The following is a 24,686-nucleotide window of genomic DNA, read 5'->3' as shown; positions in this document are numbered from 1 at the left end:
AATAAGGGGTAGGCCAGTTAGAACGGAGATGAGGAAAAGCTTTTTTGGTCAGAGAGTTGTAAATCTGTGGAATTCACTGCCTCAGAAGGCAGTGGAGGCCAAGTCCCTGAATGCATTCAAGAGAGAGCTAGATAGAGCTCTTAAGGATAGTGGAGTCAGGGGGTATGGGGAGAAGGCAGGAACGGGATACTGATTGAGAATGATCAGCCATGATCACATTGAATGGTGGTGCTGGCTCGAAGGGCCAAATGGCCTCCTCCTGCACCTATTGTCTATTGTCTATTGCCTTTGGTCCATATCCCTCCAAACCTGTCCTATCCATGTACCTGTCTAACTGCTTCTTAAACGTTGGGATAGTCCCAGCCTCGACGATCTCCTTTGGCAGCTTGTTCCATACATCTACCACCAGGTGAAAAAGTTACCCCTCAGATTCCTATTAAATCTTTTCCCCTTCACATTGAATCTATGTCCTCTGGTCCTCGATTCCCCTACTCTGGGCAAGAAACTCTGTGCATCTACCCGATCTATTCCTTTCATAATCTTATACACCTCTGTAAGATCACCCCTCATCCTCTTGCGCTCTGAGGAAGAGAGTCACAGCCTACTCAAACTCTGCCTATAGCTCAGACCCTCTAGTCCTGGCGACGTCCATGTAAATCTTCTCTGTAACCTTTCCAGCTTGACAACATCTTTCCTATAACACGGTGCCCAGAAATGAACACAATATTCTAAATGTGGCCTCACCAACATCTTACACAACTGTCAACATGACCTCCCGACTTCTATACTCAGAACTCTGGCTGATGAAGGCCAATGTGCCAAAAGCCTTGACTTGTCCTTTGCTCCTCAGCTTTCTGCCCAGCTTTGCCCTGACCATCCCCCGCCCCCATTTTAAATAAGATGAAAGAACCTGAAGAAACATTTCTTATAGACATTTTTTATAGACACACATAAAATTCTTACAGGATTGGACAGGCTAAATGCAGGAAAAAATGTTCCAGTGGTCACAGTTTAAGAATAACGGATAGGCAATTTAGAACTGAGATGAGGAAAAACCTTTTTCACCCAGAGAGTTGTGAATCGGTGGAGTTCTCTGCCACAGAAGGCAGTGGTGGCCAATTCACTGGATGTTTTCACGAGAGAGTTAGATTTAGCTCATAGGGCTAATGGAATCAAGGGATATGGGGATAAAGCAGGAACGGGGTACTGATTCTGGATGATCAGCTGGCTCGAAGGGCCGAATGGCCTACTCCTGCACCTATTTTCTATGTTAACCATGTTCATGACAATTGAATGACACAAACCCCTTCCTTTGTGACATTGTCCCCAATTCCCCAGTTTTATTCCTGCATCGTGACATATTTAGTCCAATTTGTCACGTGTCCTCGGTTTTCACACAAAGCTTCTCCCTCCTTGAAGATGTTATCATAAAACTAGAGCCTAAGGAAGATGCAAAGCATTATTCCTGTGGAATTGGGAGTAGAAATCTACCACCTCTGAAAAGGCTGTTTGGATGGAGAATAATTCTTGCCTGTCTCAGGACCCCAGCCGAAGTTAAATTCCACGGTCAGGGACAGCATAAATTCATAACGTCATAAGTGATAGAAGCAGAATCAGGACACGGGAGGAAACCGGAGCACCCAGGAGGTCACAGGGAGAACGTGCAAACTCCACACAGACAGCACCCGAGCTCAGAATCGAACTCAGGTGTGTGGCGCTGTGGGACATCGGCTCAACCCGCTGTGCCACCGTGCAGCTCTCATTTGTTCCCCGATGTTTGAAGCGTTCTTACCACGTCATCTGGTGTTTTCCAGAGGCTCTGCTGCTGCCAATGTTGCATCTCAGTTCTTCCAAGTCATTCTCCTGTTTCTGTACATTCGGAAGAAGAAGTTGTATGTGGGGACATGGACAGGTATGGTAGAGTGTGCATGCATCACCAGTCTCTTAATTTGCCGAACAGTTTAACTCCCCGTCCCATTCCCACACTGACCTTTCTGTCCTGGGCCTCCTCCATGGCCAGAGTGAGGCCACACACAAACCGGGGGAACAGCACCTCGTGTTCCACTTGGGCAGCTTACAACCCGAAGGTATGAACATTGAATTCTCCAATGTTACGAAACTTAACAACAACAACCCTTTTCCTTTCCCCTGTCCCACCTGTAGTCATTTTTCTGGCTTCACATTTTGAGCTCCCATTCTCCATATCTCACGGGTTTCAGTCTGCTTTTCATCTCTGGCATTTGTCCACCCACCCATCTGCCATTCGAACACCCCCTCCTGTATCATCTTCAGTTCCTTGTATCTCCACCAATCACTTACGTAGAAAGGAACTGCAGATGCTGGCTTATGCAGAAGATAGACACAAAGTGCTGGAGTAACTCAATGGGTTCAGGCAGCATTTCAGGAGAAATAGAATGGGTGACGTTTCGGGTCGAAAGGGTCCCAAAGCGTCACCCTATCCTTTTTCTCCACAGATGCTGCCTGACCCACCGAGTTACTCCAGCACTTTGTGGCTTTTTTAATCTAAACCAGCCTCTGCAGTTTTATTTAGTTTAGTTTCCAGATAAAGCACGTAAACAGACCCTTTGTCGCACCGAGTCCGCGCCGACCAACGATCCCCACACACTAACACTATCCTACACACACTAGGGACAATTTACAATTTTACCAAAGGCAATTAACCTACAAACCTGTATGTCTTTGGAGTGCGGGAGGAGACCAGAGCTCCCGGAGAAAACCCACACAGGTCACGGGGTGAACATGCAAACTCTGTAAAGGACGCACTCGTAGTTAGGATCGAACCAGGGTCTCTGGCATTGTAAGGCATCAACTGTACCGCCTCCCCTGGTTCCTTGTGTCCACTGATATCCTCGTGTTTGCTGCGGCTTCATGTTCATCCGTGCTGTTTATCGCCTTGTACCAGTGACTACATCCATCTCCCCTAGGCTGGTCAGCTGACTGTCTGCAGGAGTGGGGCAGCTTTGTCCGGCTTGCCATCCCCAGCATGTTGATGCTGTGCATTGAGTGGTGGGCCTACGAGGTTGGCACCTTCCTATCAGGTAAGCAACCCATCCTTCCAACCTCCCGAGCCGAGCGAGCCCTGCCCATGAAGGACAATGGGAAACTCTGTCATGGAAGCCCAGGACGCTGTTCCACGATGGCTGATCCCTCCAATCCCCATCAAATAACCTCCTAAATGTTACCAATGCATGTTTAATTTACTTTGGAGATACAGCATGGAAACAGGCCCTTCGGCCCACCGAGTCCGCGCCAACCACCCATCTCCCCGTATACTAGCACTATCCCACATAGCAGGGACAATTTACAATTCTTAACAAAGCCAATTAACCTACAAATCTGTACGTTTTCAGAGCGCGGGAGGACACTGGAGCACTGGGAGAATATCCACATAGTCACGGGGATAATGTACAAACTACGTACAGACAGTACCCATAGTCAGGATGGAACCCAGTTCTCTGGCGCTGTGAGGCAGCAACTCTACCGCTGCTCCATCGTACCCCCACTACCATCCACTTTAACCGGTTCCAAGGACCCATCTTCACCCCATGTTTCAAGACCTATGCTTGACAAAAGACAACGTATCTCAAATTGAAAATTGACATTGGTATTGTCTCAATTGCTGTTGGAAGGCTATTGCGGCACAGTGGCGCAGCTGGTAGAGCCATTGCCTCACGTTGCCAGAGACCCAGGATCGATCCCGACCTCAGGTGCTGTCTGTGTGGAGTTTGCGCGTTCTCCCTGTGTCCACGTGGGCTTCGTCCAGGTGCTCCGGTTTCCTCCCACATCCCAACGGAACGCTGGTTTGTAGGTTAATTGGCCGCTGTTGCCAGTCGACCTAGATCGCCCCCAGTGTGCAGGGAGTGGGAGAGAAAATGGGATAACATAGAACTAATTCTATTGCTATTGAGGGCGTGCAGCGTAGGTTTACTAGGTTAATTCCCGGAATGGCGGGACTGTCATATGTTGAAAGACTGGAGCGGCTAGGCTTGTATACACTGGAATTTAGAAGGATGAGAGAGGATCTTATCGAAACGTATAAGATTATTAAGGGGTTGGACACGTTAGAGGCAAGAAACATGTTCCCAATGTTGGGGAAGTCCAGAACAAGGGGCCACAGTTTACGAATAAGGGGTAGGCCATTTAGAACTGAGATGAGGAAAAACTTTTTCAGTCAGAGAGTTGTGAATCTGTGGAATTCTCTGCCTCAGAAGGTAGTAGAGGCCAATTCTCTGAATGCTTTGGTGACACAAGGAATTGCAGATGCTGGAATCTTGAGCCAAACACAAAGGGGTGTCAGACAGCCAAAGAGTTCAATGTGGAGACACAGAGTGCTGGAGGAACTCAGCGGGTCAGGCAGCATCTGTGGGGGGGGGGGGGGGGGGGGGGGGGGGCAGACAACATTCAGGTTGGGACCTTTCTCCATCTCGGGTTGAGTTCCCTCTACAGAGCTTGGCTGACCCGCTGAGTTTCTCCGGCACTCTGCGATTTGCTCAATCCTGCACACTTTCCTGCCTGATGGCATTGGAGGCTGATTGATGTGAAACTTTCCAACAGTAACGTGATACGGAAGGCACGACCCTCCTCTCCTCAGATCCCATATTTAACAAGGCCCTGCTGCGTGGTAAAACAAATGGTTGGTGCAGCGCTAGAGTTGCTGCCTTACAGCGCTTACAGCGCCAGAGACCCGGGTTCAATCCTGACTAATGGTGCTTGTCTGTACGGAGTTTGTACGCTCTCCCCATCACCGCGTGGATTTTCTCCAAGATCTTTGGTTTCCTCCCACACTCCAAAGACGTACAGATTTTGTAGGTTAATTGGCTGGGTGTAAATGTAAATTGTCCCTCGTGTGTGTAGGATAGTTTTAGTGTGCGGGGATCGCTAGTCGGTGCGGACTCGGTGGGCCGAAGGGCCTGTTTCCGCGTTGTATCTCAATACTAAACTAAACTAAAACAGCCACAGAGTGATGTAGGACAGTGTGGCCGTACATATCAAACGTGTCTCAAACAGAGGACATCTTCCAGGACAGCCACAAGCGCACGGAACAGTCGACAGATACAGAATACTGAATAAGGTTTCTGTCGAATTTCTAATTGACTTAAAGCGATAGGAGATCAAAATGGTTTAGCCCATAGGCTCCAGCTTTATGTGTAGGAAGGAACAGCAGACGCTGGTTAACACCAAAGACAGACACAAAATGCTGGAGTAACACAACGGGTCAGGCAGCATCTTTGGAGGAAAGGAATAGGTGACGTTTCGGGTTGAGACCCTTCTTCAGTAGGCCTAACCTCTGCCCACAGGTTTGATAGACCAAAGATAAAAATCCACAAACCTGCAGACGCTGGAAGTCTGAAATAAAAAGAGAAAACTTCAGAAACAGAGAGAGTTAATGTTGCAGATTGGAATCTGCCACTCTCTCCACAGATGCTGCCTGATCTCCTGAGTTTCTAGCATTTTCTGTTTTTTAACATTGATTACCCAGTTATTGGCACCTGCACATTTCCTTTTTGAATGCACACCCAGTTACAGTTTAGTTCAGTTTAGTTTGGTTTAGATATACATTGTGGAAGCAGGCCCTTCGGCCCACTGTGTCTGCACTGACCAGCGATCACCCCGTACACTAGTTCTATCCCACACACAAGGGGCAATTTACTGAAGCCAATGAACCTACAAACCTGCACGTCTTTGGGATGTGGGAGGTAACCGGAGCACCCGGAGGAAACCTACATGGTCACAGGGAAGAACGTACAAACTCCATACAGACAGCACCCATAGTCAGGATCGAACCTGTGTCTCTAGCGCTGCAATGCAGCAACTCTACTGCCTTGTCACCTAACAGCTTGCACAGAAGCATCGGTCTGCCCAGGAGAACATTCTAGATCACAGCAACACTGTGTGAAAATCACTGTCTCTTCAGCTCCTCACAGTGGCGCATCGGTAGAGTTGCTGCCGTACAGCGCTTGTACCACCAAAGACCTGGGTTTGATCTCCGCGGACTATGGGTGATGTCTGTACGGAGTTTGTACGTTCTCCCCATGACCGCGTGGGGTTTCTCCGAGATCTTCGGTTTCCTCCCACGCTCCAAAGACGTACAGGTATGTAGGTTAATTGGCTTTGTTGATTTAAAGTAGGTTTGTTTACTTAGTACAAGTGTAAATTGTCCCTCGTATGTTATAGTGTTAATATAGTGTGGGATCGCTGGTCAGTGCAGACTTGGTGGGCCGAAGGGCCTGTTTCCGCGCTCTATCTCTAAACTAAAAACCCACCGCATCTAATGGTGGAATTAAGCAAATATCTGCCTTCTCTGCTTACCCTGCCTTCAGTCGGAGGGAGTGGTTTATCCAAAAATACCCCAGCTACCCCTCCACTGGCCCGAGGCATCAGGTTGCAGATTCCAGGTCTCCTCTGGACATCAACACCCAAGTTTAGAATCCCTTTCCATGAAAAGATAAATTGGAGACACAGTCCTGGGATTCTTCTCTCCCTGTTGTCGAGGCTCTAGCTGGTTATACTTATCAGTGTTGGGTAACCAGTCAATTTTGCTTTCAATGTAAAGAGTTCACCCATCCTCTTCCAAGAGTTGGGAGACTTAGAACACTACAGAGAAGGTTTCACCATTTTTCCAATGAACTGGGTTCCTGCTCAGAGACATGTGTGTCAGGATATTCTTGGTAATCCATATCCTTCAAGGTATGACTGAGGAATGTCCAACTTTGCAAATTTTGGATGCAAGTTGGAATAATGGTCTGGACAGCATGTTCCAGGAATATCAGATCCGTAGATAGACGCAAAAGTGCTGGAGTGACTCAGTGGGGTAGCATCTCTGGAGAAAAAGGATGGGTGACCTTTCAGGTACAGGCCCCTTCTTCAAGGGCTCGACTCAAAACATCACCCATCCTCTATCTCCAGAGATGCTGCCTGAGCCGCTGACTTTGTGTCCATCTTTGGTATAAATCAGCATCTGGAGTTCTTTGTTTCTACATAATATGAAAGCATTCTTGAGGCCAACCTCAGACGTCAATTTTCTGAGACAATTTTACGTCAAGTCAGAAAGCCTGAGACAAAAAATGGCAAGTACTGAGGCTACTTTCGAGACCACACCCCCCCCCCCCCCCCCCCCCCCCCCCCCAAGCAATGAGCAAGGGCCATGGATGGGATGGAGAGGTTCTATCGCAGAGGTGTCTAAAATTAGAGGACATTGATTCGGGGTAAATGGGAAGAGAATAGGTGGATAGCAAAGAAGATTGACTCAGGCCACAAAGGGCCACAGATCAGCTGGGAAATCGGGCAGAGCAGAGGCAGACGGAATTTAATCCGGACAAGAATGAGGTAATACATTTTGGGATGTTAGATGCCAACAGGACAAATACAAAGTTAGTTTCAGGTTTTAATTTTAGAGATACAGCATGGAATCTGAGTCCACGCCGACCATTAATCACCTGTTCACACTAGTTCTGTGTTATCTCACTTTCTCATCCACTCCCTGCACACAAGGGGCAATTTTACAGGGGCCAATTTAACACACAAACCCGTAAGTCTTTTGAGATGTGGGAGGAAACCCATGCAGTCACAGGGAGAGCACATGACTCAGTCAATAGCAGAGACCCAAGCAGTGTTCGTACACAGAGAGACCTTGGTGAGATAGTGCCCCTGAAACTGGAGAGGAATGTAGATGGTGAAGGCAATTGGCATGCTTGCCTTCATAGGCCAAGGCAGTGAGTATAGGAGTTGCATGTTCTGTTACAGTTGTATAAAACATTAGTTAGACCATACTTATGTACAGTCATGGTCACAACACTACAGGAAGGATGTGGTAGCATTAGATAGAGAGTGCAGGACTTTGCTTGAAATGAAGGGCTATCGTTACAAAGAGAAGTGGGTAAAACTGAGGTTGTTGTTACTGGAACGCAGAAGGCTGACCTTACAGAGCTCCATAAAAGGACATAGATAGGCTGGATGAATGTGAAGAAGCAGAAACAAGAAACTGCAGGTGCTGGGTTACAAAATGTGACACAACGTGCTGGTGTAACTTAGCAGAACAGGCAACATCTCTGGAGAACATACATTGGTGACGTTTAGTTCAGGTTAGTTTAGTTTAGTGTCACGTGTACCGAAGTACAGTGAAAAACTTTTGTTGTGTGCTCACCAGACAGTGGAAAGGCGATACATGATTATAATCGAGCTATCCACAGTGCACAGAGAGAGAGATACATAATAAAGGGAAACATCAGCTATCCATGATCTTCAGAGATGCTGCCTGACCCGGTGAGTTACTCCAGCACGTTATGGGTTAAAGTCAAATGGGAAAGGTTATAAAGGAGATGTGGGAGGCAGCAATCCCTGTTTTACATACAGGGGATGGTAGTTATATGGAAGGATATGATAGGATGTTTCCACTAGTGGGAGCGTCTAGGACTAGAGGTCATAGCTTCAGAATTAAAGGACGTTCTTTAGTCAGAGGGTGGTGAATCTGTGGAATTCTTTGCCACAGAAGGCTGTGGAGGCCGTCAGTGCATATTTTTAAGGCAGAGATAGATGGATTCTTGATTAGTACGGGTATCAGGGGTTATGGGGAGAAGGCAGGAGAATGGAGTTAGGAGGGAGAGTTAGAACAGCCATGATTGAATGGCGGAGTAGACTTGATGGGCCGAATGGCCTAATTCTGCTGCTATCACTAATGGCCTTATGAGTTGACAGACGAAGTGGTAGAGGTCGATACAATCATTATATTTACAAGGCTTTAGGCACTTGGATAGTTCAGTGGTTGGATAGGAAAGGACTAGTGAGGTAGAGGACTGGCACAGGCAAATGTGATTAGTATAGGTAGGCATCAGGGCCGGCATGGACAAGTTGGGCCGAAGGGACCATTTCTGTGCCACAGCTCCATGACCCTTTGACACCTGATACATCGGACACCACCACCTAAAGATTCCCCTCCAGGTCATGCAAATCCTGACTTTGGAAACATGTGGCTGTTGGGTCATTGGTGCCAGGTCTAAATCATGCTGAACAGTAGCAGTTTGCTGAGTATATCAGAGGAGGAGAGCCCTCACTAGATGAAACCTCACCCCAAAGGTCTGCCTTGTCTGGACAGCAACGGCAGAGACCTGAATACAGCTCACTGGCTCCTCCTCGTGGTTGCAAGGGTTATAGCGCCCACAGAGGACGCTATGTCTATATGTAGACACAAAAAGCTGGTGTAACTCAGCGGGTCAGGCAGCATCTCGGGAGAGAAGGAATGGGTGACGTTTCGGGTCGAGACCCTTCTTCAGACGGATGTCAGTGGAGGGGGCGGGACCCCTGACATCAGTCTGAAGAAGGGTCTCGACCCGAAACGTCACCCATTCCTTCTCTCCTGAGATGCTGCCTGACCCGCTGAGTTACTCCATCTTTAGTTTAGTTTATTCTCACCTGTACTGAGGTACAGTGAAGAGCTTTTGTTGCGTTCTGTCCAGTCAGCGGAAAGACAATACATGATTACTATCGAGCCATTTACCGTCTATAGATACATGATAAGGGAATAACGTTTAGTGCAAGGGAGAGCCAGCAAAGTCCGATCAAGGATAGTCCGAGGGCCACCAAAGAGGTAGATGGTAGTTCAGCACTGGTTGTGGTAGGACGATTCAGTTGCCTGATAACAGCTGGGAAGAAACTGTCCCTGAATCTGGAGGTGTGCGTTCTCACACTTCTGTACCTTTTGCCCGATGGGAGAGGGGAGTAGAGGGAGTGGCCGGGGTATTATATCCCATGGTAACTTTCTTTGAAGACATTTGATCGTTTAATAACACTTTTCCTCCCGAGTGCTGATCTCCAGAGGGGCTTGACCGTGGCGTTTTCTGTTCGCAGGGCTGGTTAGCGAAGTTGAACTCGGAGCACAGTCGGTTATTTACCAGGTGTTAACAGCGGCATACATGGTAAGGCGGACGTCTCCCTGAGAGCGCAGCGTGCACGCAGTCTTATTGCCATTTAAAACGCATGCCACCTTTAGAGCACAGAGCAGTACACACAGGGACAAGCCCGTCGGCCAACAATGTCCACACTGAGCATGATGCCAAGATGAACTGCACTCACCTGCCTGCACATGGTCCATAACCTCCAGTCCATATTCCTATCAAAAAATTGGGGGAAAAATGCAGATTCTGGTTTAAATCGAAGGTAGACACAAAATGCCGGAGTAACTCAGCGGGTCAGGCAGCATCTCGGGAGAGAAGGAATGGGTGACGTTTCGGGTCGAGACCCTTTTTCAGTCTGAAGAAGGGTCTTGACCCGAAACGTCACCCATTCCTTCTCTCCCGAGATGCTGCCTGACCCGCTGAGTTACTCCAGCATTTTGTGTCTACCTATCAAAAGGCCTCTTTAATGCCTCTTTTGTATCTGCCTCCACCAGCAGCCCTGGCACCCTATTGCAGGAGGGATGTGGAGGATTTGGAGGAGGTTTATCAGAATGGTGCCTGGATTAGAGGATCTCCTTTAAACCTCACCCCTCTCACCTTAAAGCACAGTCCTTCAGTCGTTGATGTATCCACCCTGGGAATAAGGTTCTGATGCCTCTCAAAACTTTTGTATGCTTCTGTCAAGTCTTCTCTCAGCCTCCCACATTTCAGAGAAAACTAATCAGGTCTGTCCAACCTCTCCTTGTAGTAATCCCATCCATTTCAGGCAGCGTTCTGGTAAACCTCCTCTGCACCCTCTCCAAAGCCTCCACACCCTTCCTACAATGGGGCAACCAGAACTGCACATGAGGCCCAACCAAAGTCTTATAGAACTGCATCATGACGTCCTGACTCTAATACTGAATGCCCTGACCCATGAAGGCAAGCAAGCTAAATGCCTTCTTTAACCACTCTATCTACTTGTCTAATCCACAAGTCTACTCTTTAAACCTGCCTTTGAACACAGCAGTCTCTCCTCAGACCTGGAAATCTTATCTCCTTTGTACGTCAGTCATCGAGAGTCATAGAGTCACACAGCATGGAAACAGGCCCTTCGACCCAGCTTGCCCACGCCAAGCAACATGCCCCATCTACACTAATCCCACCTACCTGTGTTTGGCCCATATCCCCCTAAACCTTCCCTATCCGTGTACCTATCCGAATGTACTTTAAATGTTGTTATAGCACCTGCCTCAACTACCTCCTCTGGCTGTTCATTCCATATAGCCACCACCCTCTGTGTGAAAAGGTTGCCCATCCAGTTCCTATCAAATCTTACCCCTCTCAGCTTAAACCTCTGTTCTCTTGTTCTTGATTCCCCAACCCTGGGTAAAAGAATCTGTGCATTCACCCTATCTGTTCTCCTCGTGATTTTATAAGCCTCTACAAGATCACCCCTCGTCCTCTTGCGCTCCAAGGAATAAAGTCCTAGCCCGCTCAACCTCTCCCCGTAGCTCAGGCGCCCAAGTCCTGCCAACATTACCGTCAGTCTTCTCTGCACCCTTGCCAGCTGAACAACATCCTTCCTATTAGCAGGGTGACCAAAACTGAGCATTATAGTCCAAATGCGGCCTCACCAATGTCTTGTACAATTGCAGCCTAACGTTCCAACTTCATTACCTATACTATACTTTGTACATCTCCAGAGACGCTGCCTGTTACTCCAGCATTTTGTGTCTATCTTCGATTTAAACCAGCGCCTGCAGTTCCTTCCTACTATACATTGAATCTGACCGATGAAGGCCAATGCACCATAAGCCGTCTTCACTACTCGATCTACCTATGGTGCCACTTTCAGGGAGCTGTGTACTTGCACACCTAGATCCCTTTGGTCTGCAACACTCTCCAGGGCCCTGCCATTCACTTTGAAATCTTCACCATCTTTCCTACATCACAACAGTTGCCTGCAAAGGCAGCCTGCTGCCTTGGGACCTCCTGAGGTTGTGAAAACCATGATATATAGTAACATGGAAAAGAGGTGCAGGAGTAGGCCATTCGGCCCTTCGAGCCAGCACCGCCATTCAATGTGATCATGGCTGATCATCCACAATCAGTACCCCGTTTCTGCTTTCTCCCCATATCCCATGATTCCGTTAGCCCTAAGAGCTACTGTAAATATAACTCTTTCTTGAATTGGTCTCCACTGCCCTCTGTGGCAGAGAATGCCACACATTCACATATATCAAAGTCTTTCTTTCATTTTCTCCGCTATGGGGGGAGGGACAAAATGTTAAACTGAAGGTGAATATGGATGAATCCGTGTGGAAGAGCTGACGTTGTTTCTTGCCCTGCAGATACCGCTCGGTTGCAGCGTGGCTGCGAGTGTCCTGGTAGGCAACGCGCTGGGAGCCAGGAACCCAGAGAAGGCTCAGAACTCAGCTACCATCGCCTTGTGTTTCATCGGTGAGTTAGTTCCCCGGCCATGGCTTGCCATGTTGCTGTAGGGATGCACATTGGTGTGACGTTCATGGTTTGCACCAAACACCATCACGGGCAGAAGCCGCCACCACGCAGCCCCCCGCGACCGGGCTCATTTCCCACTCCTGGAATTTCCACGCTTCCCTCCCGTTGACTGCGTGGGATTGCCCCGGATACGCCTAGCACCCTTCCCACCAGTGTTGCCAACTGTCCCGTATTAGCCGGGACATCCCGTATTTTGGGCTAAATTGGTTTGTCCCGTGTTAAGTAGGGTTGCCAACTTCCTCACTCCCAAAGAAGGGACAAAGAGTGACGTCACCGCCCCCGCGCCCCACGTGACCTCACCCAGCCAGCGGCCACGTGCTCCCACTCCACCAATGGTGGCCGCCCGGTTGGCCATGTTGGTGCTAGTTGACCATGTTGACCCTAGTTGACCATGTCGGTCCTAGTTGGCCATGTTGGTGCTAGTTGACCATGTTAGCATTGGGTGACCATATTGACCCTTGTTGACCATGTAGGTCCTAGTTGACCATGCTGGCACTGGAGTGAGCTGATGGTGAGGCCCATGTTGGCCATGGTTGACCATGTTGGTGCTAGTTGACCATGTTGGTGCTAGTTGACCATGTTGGTGCTAGTTGACCATGTTAGTGCTAGTTGGGTATGTTGGTGCTAGTTGATCATCTGGTGCTAGTTGACCATGTTGGTGCTAGTTGACCATGTTAGTGCTAGTTGACCATGTTGGTGCTAGTTGACCATGTTAGTGCTAGTTGGGTATGTTGGTGCTAGTTGACCATGTTGGTGCTAGTTGACCATGTTGGTGCTAGTTGACCATGTTGGTGCTAGTTGACCATGTTAGTGCTAGTTGGGTATGTTGGTGCTAGTTGACCATCTGGTGCTAGTTGACCATGTTGGTGCTAGTTGACCATGTTAGTGCTAGTTGACCATGTTAGTGCTAGTTGACCATGTTAGTGCTAGTTGACCATGTTGGTGCTAGTTGACCATGTTGGTGCTAGTTGACCATGTTGGTGCTAGTTGACCATGTTAGTGTTAGTTGACCATGTTAGTACTAGTTGACCATGTTGGTGCTAGTTGACCATGTTAGTGCTAGTTGACCATGTTAGTTCTAGTTGACCATGTTAGTGCTAGTTGACCATGTTAGTGCTAGTTGGGCATGTTGGTGCTAGTTGACCATGTTGGTGCTAGTTGGCCATATTGGCTCTACAGTGGGAAGCTGATGGACTGTTGTGCTGAGATGGAAACGGGACTGGATTATTTGTCCTCTCAGTTCTGCTTCGACCTTCAATAAGAACATTGCTTTTTTTTAAAGAAAAAACAGAAAATGCTGTCGACCATTTTCTGAAAACGCACACGGATCACAGGGAGAACGTGCAAACTCCACACAGGCAGGAGCCGAGGTCCGGATCCAGCCTTCTCTTGAAACTTCCCTGGGAGTTTAGTGGCTGAAAATTGGAGTTGACACTTTGTTTTGGTGTTGAAATTGCCTGCTGTCTTTTTCTCTATCAATATTAATAGTGGCTCATCATCACATGTGCAAGCATTGTGACATTGTTTTCCAAGTCGCCAGATTTGGCGCCATTTCCAAAGTCCGGTGAGCAAGGTCTTATCGATCGGCGCCCGGGAATAGCAGATCAGGTTGCCACGTAAATAAAGTAAGGCAGGGACATCGCTGTAAGATGGTGGTCTGGTGTGTCCTCCTGTTTACAAGCTGCCTGAGCTCTCATACAATACAACACAACACAATATATCTTTATTGTCATTGTACAGGGAGGGGTACAACGAGATTGGAAATGCGCCTCCCATACGATGCAATAATTTAATTAGCTCGTCAGTATTAATTTAAGCAACCCAATGAAACAAATTGTAACAGTTTTAAAACAGAATAAAGTGCAAGTAGATCTGTGCCGGTTCACTGTGCGATGTGACCATCCGGCTCAGCAGGACCCGTTCATAGCAGCTATGGCCCTGGGGATGAAGCTGTTCCTGAGTCTGGAGGTGCGGGCATAGAAGGCCTTGTATCGTCTACCCGATGGAAGGAGTTCGAACAGACTGTTGCAGGGGTGTGAAGAGTCTTTGTGGATGCTGGTGGCTTTTCTGAGGCATCGTGTGTTGTAGATGCCCTCCAAGGCTGGTAGCTGTGTTCCGATGGTCCTCTGAGCTCTATGGACTACCCGCTGAAGAGCTTTCCTCTCTGCCTCCGTGCAGCATGGGCAGCATCTCCATCAGCCTTACCCCTGCAGGGCCTGTGGAGAAGTAGGTCAGTGCTGCTAAAGTGCCCTCCATACCCGCGGTTACCACAGCGACCACGAGAGGGACCGCTAACTGCGTCTTGCCCAGACATACACAGCTGTGGTTATCTCTTCCTCTCTGACGGGAAAAATTGCTAAGTAACAATTTGCTTTCCATTTCGTCAGGCGGCTGCTCACTGCTGATTTCTGTCATCCTTGGAGCCACTCGGAGTGTGCTGGGTTATGTTTTCACCTCTGACAAGTTAGTGAGAGCAAACTTTCACCATTTAAATGTTATTGAATATCTTCAGCATGTCGAAATATCCTCTGACACTTCTCCCTCCCCTCCTCTCCCACCCTTCTCTCTCCCTCCTCTCCCCCTCTCTTTCCTTCTTTCTCTCCCTCTTTCCCCCTCTCTCCCTCCTCTCCCCCTCTCCTTCCTTCTTTCTCTCCCTCTTTCCCCCTCTCTCCCTCCTCTCCCCCTCTCCTTCCTTCTTTCTCTCCCTCTTTCTCTCCCTCTTTCTCTCCCCCCTTCTCTCTTCCCCCTCTCTCCCTCTCTCTCTCTCTCTCTCCCCTCTCCTTCTTCCTCCCCTCTCTCCCTCTCTCTTTCACTCTCTCTCTCTCTCTCTATCCCCCTCTCCCTGTGTCTCTCCCACTCTCTTTCCCTCGTTCAATCTCTCTAATCCCCTCTCTCCCCTATCCCCTTCCTCTCTCTCCTGTCTCTCTCCTCTCTCTCGCCCCTCTCCCCCCGCCCCCCCCCCCCCCTCTCTCTCCCCTCTCTCTCTGTCCTGCAGAGACATCATTCAGTTGGTGTCAGATGTGGGCCCAATCATTGCCACTTTCCATTGGTTTGAAGCCATTGCAGTGAGTATTAAAACAAGACTACATGAGAAACGGAAGGAGCAGTTTTTATAGAAAGTCCAGATATCCACATTGATAATAGATAACGGTAGAATATTTTTCACTCACTTGTGCTAAAACGGGAGATGCAGTAGGATGCATGAATAGTTCTCCCCTTCCAGAATCTACCTGTGATGCCTTTAGAGAAGATAGACACAACCTCAACTAAACTAAACTAAGCTAAGCTACGGTAAGCTGAGCTAATAGTGAGCAAAGATAGATGCAAAATTCTGGAGTAACTCAGCGGGCCAGGCAGCATCTCAGGAGAGAAGGAATGGGTGACGTTTGAGGTCGAGACCCTTCTTCAGACTGAGAGTCAGGGGAACGGAGAACGAGAGATGTAGACGGACTTATAGAGAGATATAGAACGAATGAAGGCAAGATATGCAAAAATGTTAGGATGGTAAAGTGAAGCAGTCCACTGTGAGCTATGGGCTAGGTGAAAACGAGTTTCAGACAATGAAACTCACCAGCACGCCAGTGAAACTAGTCCAACGACACTGGTGGGGAGGGACGGAGAGAGAGGAGGTGCAAGGGTTATTCGAAGTTAGAGAAATCAAAATCATACCGCTGTGTTGTAAGCTGCCCAAGCGAAGAGTAGCAGTATTTGGAACAATACCCTACTGATTCAGTGCCTGTAACGGGGAAAGTGTTTCTGCCCTGCTATCTCTAACATTCACCGAGAAATCCTCGTGGTCACCTTTGACAAATGCCAGAAGGGAATGCTTTTACAGCTCCCACTAACCATGACTCTAACAACCAGCCTGCAGTGACTCGGATCGTAGCTCAGCAAACAGTCCACGCTAATAAATGGCCAATATCTGACCAATACGTGGCCCTCTTTGGCTGCAATAAATGCAATAAATGAGCTGGATGGGACGTACAGAGAATGTCAAGCGAGTTTTGATCACTATTTTCTTACCTCCAGTCCCCTCCCCTCTTCTTTCAGTCTCAAGAAGGACCCCGACCCGAAACATCGCCCATCCTTCTTCTCCAGAGATGCTGCCCGACCCGCTGAGTTACTCCAGCACTTTGTGTCTGTCTTTGCTCACTGTTAACACATTTGCAAACTGCAAGTGCTCAAAGCAATTTTTTTAGACTGGCAAAAACAAATGCCCCCCCCCCAAGTCTATGAAGTTTGGAGGTTGTGGTGTTTAATAGCCTGATGGCTGTAGAGAAGAAGTTGTTCCTGAACCCTGGACGTTACAGTTTTCAGGCTGCTGTGCCTGCTTCCCAATGGCAGGGGTGAAATGAGAGCGTGGCCAGGATTCCACTCTCCACAGATATTGACTGACACATAGCATATTCAATCTGTGACCACAATCACAATCTAATGACCTGGGCAATTCTTACATTTCGCCCTGCTCAAAACTGGAGAGTTGAGTTTGAATCGCACTTGATTTATACAAGAGCACTTTCATCTGTCCAGCAGTTTCTGGTTGGGTTGAGCTCTGTCGGCGTCTGATCAGACACTCAGCTCTGCCAACAGACCATAAGCAGTAAAATTAGGCCAATCGGCCCATCGAGTCTGCTCCGCCATTCAATCATGGCTGATCTATTTTTCCCTCTCAACACCACTCTCCTGCCTTCTCCCCCCATAACCTTTGATACACTTACCAATCAAGAACCTGTCAATCTCCGCATTAAACAAAAACACTGGCTTGGCCTCCACTGCCGTCTGTGCCAATGAATTCCACACATTCACCACCCTCTGGCTAGTTAGTTCAGTTTAATTTATTTTAGTTCAGCTTGGCTTAGTTGATGTTCGCTTACAGTATCTTAATTTAGTTTAGTTTAGTTTAGTTTCATTTATTATTGTCACATGCACCAAGGTACAGTGGAAACCATTTGTTTGCTTGCTATCCAGTCAAAGAAAAGACTATAAATGAATACTAAGCAGGTCATCCACAGATAAAGGGTACGACATTTAGTGCAAAGATACAACATTGAAGGCCGAAAAAGTCCGATTATAGATAGTTCAATGGTCTCCGATGAGGTAGATGGATGGGAGGTCAGGACCACACTCTAGCTGATGAGTGGACAGTTCAGTTGCCTGATAACAGCTGGGAAGAAAAGCCCTTCTTTACCAGAGATGCAAGCCTGTATCAGTGCAATGCCTCAGTTCAATACAATGGGAGAGTTACACACAAAGTGCTGGAGTAACTCAGCGGCTCAGGCAGCATCTCTGGAGAAAAGGAATAGGTGACGTTCCAGGCCGAGACCCTTCTTCAGACTGCCTCAGTCAGGCGAACGACAACAAACAGCGACGGCAGAAGCAGAAGCAGCTTCATAACTTCTGCTGCCTCAAACGCAAGAAGAAGAAGACAGCCTTCTCCCCATTACCTTTTGATACCCTTACTAATCAAGAACCTGAAGAAGGGTGTCGACCCGAAACGTCACCTATTCCTTTTCTCCAGCGATGCTGCCTGAGTCTCTGAATCGCTCCAGCATGCCGTGTCTATCTTCGGTTTAAACCAGCAGTTGCTTCCTATACAATGGAAGAGGTGTTGTCAGTGCGTTAATGTTTCTCTGCGGCAGCCCCGTTAACAGGTCGTGTGCCTGCTCTCCCTGCAGACCGTGAGCGGAGGAGTGCTGAGAGGGGCTGGGAAGCAAAAGCTAGGAGCCCTCGGTAACCTGGTTGGCTTCTACTCCATTGGCTTCCCCCTGGGGATCACGCTGATGTTTGCAGCTGGCCTTGGCGTCACAGGTAGGAGTCCACCCGCGGGTGCCCCTTGACCGCTGCCGCCCGCCCGACCTTCCCGTGCCCACTGTGGAGTCTACTCTGCACCCAGCGTACTGGGGCATAGAGTGAGAATGCAACTCAGTTCAGAAGGTTGAGGGGGGACCTCTTTGGGGGTGTGGGGGGGGGGGGGGGGTCATTCCAACTTGATGTTTCGTCCATGATAAGGTTGAACTTCTTGAGAGTTCCCATCGGATCATGAGCCACACATGGGCAATTGGGACCAGCTTAGATGGGACATCCTGGTCGGCATGGAATAGTTGGGCCGAAGGGCCTGTTCCCTGCAGTGAGGCCCTGTTACTTGTACCTCATTAGTGGGTTTCAGGCTGTCACGAGATGGGTCACTCACATATGACCAACCCCAACCCTCCGTACTGCTGTTCCTGCCTCATTTTGTACGTGGTTGGCACAGGTGGGCCTGTACTCGATGGTGTTTAGAAGGATGAGGGGGGACCTCATTGAAACTTGCAGAATAATAAAAGGCATCGATAGAGTGGACGTGGAAAGGAAGTTTCCACTGGTGGGAAAGTCGAGGACCAGAGGTCACAGCCTCAGAATTAAAGGGCGCGATTTTAGAAAGGAGGTGAGGGGGAACTTCTTTAGTCAGAGGGTAGTTAATCTGTGGAGCTCATTGCCACACAGGGCTGTGGAGGCCAAGTCAGTGGATATCTAAGGCAGACATAGACAAATTCTTGATGAGAATGGGTGTCAAGGGTTATGGGGCGAAGGCAGGAAAATGGGACTAGGAGGCAGCGATCAGTCATGATTGAATGGCGGAGTTGACTCGATGGGCCAAATGGCCTAATTCTACTATAATTTGTGATTAGTGAACTGATGTGTTGGACATGGTCTGCGATTTGCCCTCCCTTCACCCCATGAGGGGGGCTGTGCCTGACCTCTGGATTTCCTCTGCCCCCCCAGTAACTTAGTTGAAGTGGGGTTTGTTTCCATGCCGACAGTTCAATGCACTAGCAGAGCTTCATTATCCTTTAGATAGGGCAGTGGCGGGGGCAGCCAGTGACCCAGGCTCTAGCGCATGGGGCTTCCGGAACCCAAGCCAGAGAGCGGTCAAGCGCAGCACGGTGGCACGGTGGCACAGTTGCTGCCTTGCAGCACCAGAGACCCGAGATCAATCCTGACTCTGGGTGCTGTCTGTACAGAGTTTGTACGTTCTCCCAGTGACCGCGTGGGTTTTCTCCGGGTGCTCTCGTTTCCTCCCACACTCCGAGGACGTACAGCTTTGTAGGTTCATTGGCTTTTGTAAATTGTAAATTGTCCCTCGTGTGTGGGGTAGTGCGAGTGTACAGGTGAGATGGCTCGGTGGGCTCGGTGGGCTCGGTGGGCTCGGTGGGCTCGGTGGGCTCGGTGGGCTCGGTGGGCTCGGTGGGCTCGGTGGGCTCGGTGGGCTCGGTGGGCTCGGTGGGCTCGGTGGGCTCGGTGGGCTCGGTGGGCTCGGTGGGCTCGGTGGGCTCGGTGGGCTCGGTGGGCTCGGTGGGCTCGGTGGGCTCGGTGGGCTCGGTGGGCTCGGTGGGCTCGGTGGGCCGAACGACCTGTTTCCGTGCTGTATCTCTAAAGTCTAACCTCTAAAGTCAGGCTGGGTTTACGATCGCATGCACGGGTGGGGTGAGGTGCGGGTCCAATGCAAATCTAGCATGCAGCAGCATCGCAGGCACACAGGCTCTGCATTGACCGCACTGTCATGGCGTTGCAGGTCTTTGGTCGGGGTTCTTCGTTTGCGTGGTGGTACAAGCTGCCTTCTTCCTGGTTGTCATTCGCAAACTCAACTGGAGGAAGGCCTGTGAACAGGTAGCTGCCTCTCCCAGAGCTTCAGTGTGGCTTCCCCAACCATGCATGGTTTTCCCTGCTCGCGTTACAGTCATGGGCTCATACAGCACACAGACAGGCCCCTTCAGCCTCGATCGTGCAGCGGGTAGAGCCATTGTCTCACAGCACCAGAGACTCGGGTTTGAATGCTGTCTGTGTGGCGTTTGCACGTTCTCCCTGTGACCGCGTGGATTTCCTCCCACGTGCTCCGGTTTCATCCCACATCCCAAAGGCGTGTGGGTTTGTGGATTAATTGGTCTCTGTAAAACAAAATCCCTAAAGTGGAAGGAGAGGGGGAGCAACAAATAACTAGTGTGAACAATAACAGTGATCAATGGTCGCTGTGGACTCGGTGAGCTGAATGACCATGCTGTATCTTTACATTAAAACTAAAGCAGAAACTCTAAACAGCCACAAATGGCGATTTAAAGTGCCTTTGTCAAAGACAAGAGGCGGCACGTTGGCGCAGCAGTAGAATTGCTGCCTTACAGCACCAGAGATCCAGGTTCGATCCTGACTACAGGTGCTGTCCGTATGGAGATTGTACTTTCTTCCTGTGACCTGCGTGGGTTTTCTCTGGGATTTCCGGTTCTCCCCCGCACTCCAAAGACATAAAGGTTTGCAGTCTAATTGGCTTGGTAAAATTGTAAATTGTCCCTAGTGTGTGTTAATGCACAGGGATCGCTGGTCGATGCGGACTCAGTGGGCTGAAGGGCCTGTTTCCGCGCTGTGTCTCTAAACTAAACTAATCTAAAGAAGCTTGAATCTCTGAGATGCTTGTGATATTTCTCGTCCTTTGTTCAATTGCATCAGTAATTACTGCCTTTCAGTTTCGACCCCAATCACAAAATGGTTCCGTCCTTCAATGGCAGGGTAGATCACTGCAACGTGTAATTGAGATCGAGGACAATCAGTCCCTCAATGGTGTTCTGCTGTTCAGTCGGAGCATGGCTGATCCTTCACTTAACTCCTGCTGCCTAATTTATTCCTGTAATTCCTCCTCACCTAACACAAAACCATCGGCTTTGAAATATTGACCTCACGACTGTGTGCAATGTTGGCTGTTGCAGAGTGATGTGGTGCTGGTGAAGAAGGGGCTTTGCTTTGTACAGAACTCTGTTCCTCTCTCCTGATGGAGCTGTTTGTGTTTCCCTTGAAGGCAATGATTAATGCGGGGATGAAGATAAACGTGGACACATCTTACAGCTCGGGTAACTGCCCGGTGAACGATATTCCAACAGGTACCAAGATTGCAATGCGCTTTCCTCTTGATAAATAATTCAGGCAGTTTCAGTTTATTGTCACGTGTACAGTGAAAAGCTTTTGTTGCGTGCTATCCAGTTGGAGTCCAAATCCAGTCCAAAATAATTGCCAGAGTCGTTAACATCCTTCTGGGACAAAGAGTTGGGTAGATTGTTCTTCTATTTTCCCCTTGTGCATTTGCAAGTACAGGAGACAATAGAGTCATAGAGTGATAAAGTGTGGAAACAGGCCCTTCGACCCAACTTGCCCACACCGACCAACATGTCCCATCTACACTTGTCCCGCCTGCCTGTGTTTGGCCCATATCCCTCTAAACCTGTCCTATCCATGTACCTGTCCAAATGTTTTTTAAACGTTGTGACAGTACCTGCCTCAACTACCTCCTCCACCAGCTCGTTCCATGTACCAACCACACTTTGTGTAAAAAAGTTGCCCCTCAGGCTCCTTTTAACTCTTCCCCCCCCCCCTCACCTTAAACCTGTGTCCTCTGCTACTTGATTCCCCCAACTGGGTAAAAGACTCTGTGCATCTACCCGATCTATTCCCCTCATGGTTTTGTACACCTCTACAAAATCACTCTTCATCCTCCTGCGCTCCAGGGAACAAAGTCCCACCCTGTTCAACCTCTCCCTATAGCTCAGGCCCTCGAGTCCTGGCAACATCCTCGTAAAATCTTCTCTGAACCCTTAACAAGATTATTCCGATTACGGGGTGATCTAAACTGAACACAGTGCTCGAAATGTGGAGCGGGGGAAGTCCACTCACCCTCACAAGCCTGCCCCTCCATTCAATGTGATCATTGTTGATCTGTTCCAGGCCTCACCCCCTCTTCGACACCAATTCCCCATCGCCTTCAAGCCCCTTGACCTTCCATCCAAATCATTGCCACAGGTACATTCAGCTACCGGAGTTCCCAGTGCCGATCCATGTGCAGCGATCCTGGTCACTGGCCTTCTTGGGCTTCTGCGCTCTGTGTGGTGAGGAAGGTCCCACTGGGCTCTCAGTGACGGGCTCCAGGGTTCCCACCCGGCCCCCAGGCAGTGACGTCAACGGGGGACGGCACGGACTCGGTGGGCCGAAAGGCCTGTTCCCACGCTGTATCTCCAGGCTAAACTAAACTGAATCTAACACGCGTAAAAGGCGAGGTACCTATGGTGTCATAAGTGATATGAGCAGAATTAGGCCATTCGGCCCATCAAGTCAACTCCGCCATTCAACCATGGCTGGTCTATCTCTCCCTCCTACCCCCATTCTGCCGCCTTCTCCCCGTAACCCCCGACACCCCCGTGAAAATGGGCATTTGGTGGTCAGCGGGGATTTGAAGGGTCACACAACATTGTTCCGTGCCGTATCCCTGTATAAAAAGGGTTTTTTTCAATGGGATTTTCCCCTTGCAGAGGCACGGACGGAGAATGTCGCCGTCATTGTGCTGTCCAACCTCAGTCAAGTGGAGAGCAACGCTGATACTGAGCAACTCAGGGAAGAAAGCACCGCGCCCGAAATCGGAGTGACTATCGTTGGCGAAGTCCTATCCACGAGGCAACTCATCCTGCGCCGGGGCCTGGCTTTCCTTTCGGGACCCATAATCCTGGCCGCTGGGCTGGTGGTTCAGTTAACTGTTGTCCACGGAACATAGTCCTTCGGGACAACCTGGCTTACCTGCGCGCTCAGGGCGAGCGAGGCGCTTTTCAACAGCAAGGGGACTTGCCCGAGGGAGACCTTGTCTTGGAGTACGGGCGGTCAGCATGCAACTCTCAGCTGTTCCATCTTCTCATGGGTGTAGTAGTGTGCAGGGACCTGGTACACAGTCCACAATCCAACAATCCAACAATCCAACAAGGAGAGGTCTCCAAATTTCACACGAAAGGAATCAATGCAAGCGATCAAGTATCTTTAGGTTTAGGTTTATTATTATTGTCACGTGCATCGAGATACAGTGATAAGCTTTTGTTTGCGTGCTATGCCACCAAATCAGATACTACTATATATGTATACTATTAAGCCATACACTTAATAGTGCCATGGATAGAGTAAAGAGGGGAAATAGCAGAATATAGTTTCCCAGCACTGTCGCTTAACACAGTTCCAGAGGAAAAGTCTAATGTCCGCAATGAGGTTAGGTTGGAGAATCGGGACAGTACTCCGAGCTTATGGAAGGACCTTTCAGAGGTCTCCGGCCGTTCAGAGGGCAAGAAGCTGTTCCCGAGTCTGGTCAGGGTGCGCGCTTTGAAGCTATCGTATCTTCTGCCCGATGGGAGTGGAGAGAAGGAATGACCAGTGTAGGGAAAATCCGCGATGCTGTTGGCTGCTTTCCCGAGGCAGCGTGGAGTCTAGACGGAGCCAACGGTGAGACGTCTGGGCCGAGTGATGGACTGGGATACATCCACAGCTCTGCAATATCTCGCAGTCGTGGCCAGAGCTGTTCCTCAAGCCAAGCTGTGAAGCAAGCTGGCAGTGTGCTTTCCATAGTGCATCAGTAGAAGTTTGCAAGAGTCATTGGAGACACGCTGTGTTTCCCCAGTCTCCTGAGGAAGCGGTGGCATCGGTGTGCTTGTTCGGGTGCAGCTTCAGTGTGGTTGGGCCGCGACAGGTAGTTGGGGATGTCCACGCCTGGAACCTGGAGCTCTCAAGCATTTCCACTTGCACACCATTGATGCTGATTGGAGCATGACCTCCACCACTCTTCCTGAAGTTGATGACTAGTCCCTTCATCTTGCTGGCATTGAGGGAGAGGTTGACGTCCTGACGCCATGTTGCTGAGCCCCAGATCTCCTTCGTTGATGGCCACTACTCGGATAATCCGATGCTCGGACAATTTCCATTATATTGGCGCTGTTTAATGTTCAGTTAAGGACTTGTCAATGCGGTAGCTATCCAGTTCACATTCGATAGGCTCAGGGGTTAAAACCCAGCAGCCAAAAATTTCAGACGTTTCAAATTGAGGACCATTCCTATTAATACAGCAAAATATGCTTTCCTTTGCTCGAGGTGAGGGACCTCTTTACCACTTCCCCTCCAGAGGAGGCACAAGACACTGCAGATGCTGGAGTCTGGAACAAAAAGAAGAGTAGCTGGAGGAACCAGGATTTAGGTGGTTTTTTTGTGGGGTTTTTGGGGTTTTTTGAAAAGCATATGTACAAATAGAAATAAAAGACAAATTTGTTACAAAGTTCTTACATAGCTCCAATTTTTAAATTTTTAAAGAGGGAAAATAAAAAATAAAGAAGAAAGAAAGAAAAACTATAAACTATTGGGAAGAGAGAATAATTTTTTTTTTAAAAAGGTATAACTATAAAAATTAAAGGGGGTAGATCTGGGAGACAATAACCACAGTTGTACATCCAA

At 49.0% G+C, this 24,686-nt stretch overlaps 1 protein-coding gene across 1 annotated transcript in view; it reads left to right on the top strand.

Moving 5' to 3' along the window:
• The window catches only part of LOC144606383 (multidrug and toxin extrusion protein 1-like), a 51,597-nt gene extending 28,531 nt beyond the window's left edge, over positions 1-23,066 (top strand). The window contains exons 8-17 of the mRNA XM_078422415.1: positions 1,815-1,912; positions 2,946-3,059; positions 9,865-9,932; positions 12,245-12,353; positions 14,801-14,876; positions 15,409-15,478; positions 18,089-18,221; positions 19,966-20,060; positions 21,238-21,319; positions 22,739-23,066. Of these exons, the coding sequence (XP_078278541.1) occupies positions 1,815-1,912; positions 2,946-3,059; positions 9,865-9,932; positions 12,245-12,353; positions 14,801-14,876; positions 15,409-15,478; positions 18,089-18,221; positions 19,966-20,060; positions 21,238-21,319; positions 22,739-22,977 (1,084 nt within the window). The 3' untranslated portion in view covers positions 22,978-23,066. The remainder of the gene's footprint in view (positions 1-1,814; positions 1,913-2,945; positions 3,060-9,864; positions 9,933-12,244; positions 12,354-14,800; positions 14,877-15,408; positions 15,479-18,088; positions 18,222-19,965; positions 20,061-21,237; positions 21,320-22,738) is intronic.
• The last annotated feature ends 1,620 nt before the right edge of the window (positions 23,067-24,686 follow it).

Source organism: Rhinoraja longicauda, chromosome 26 (assembly GCF_053455715.1).
Source record: "Rhinoraja longicauda isolate Sanriku21f chromosome 26, sRhiLon1.1, whole genome shotgun sequence".
NCBI classification, from domain to species: domain Eukaryota; kingdom Metazoa; phylum Chordata; class Chondrichthyes; order Rajiformes; family Arhynchobatidae; genus Rhinoraja; species Rhinoraja longicauda.
This window is presented reverse-complemented; position numbering and strand designations above follow the sequence as displayed.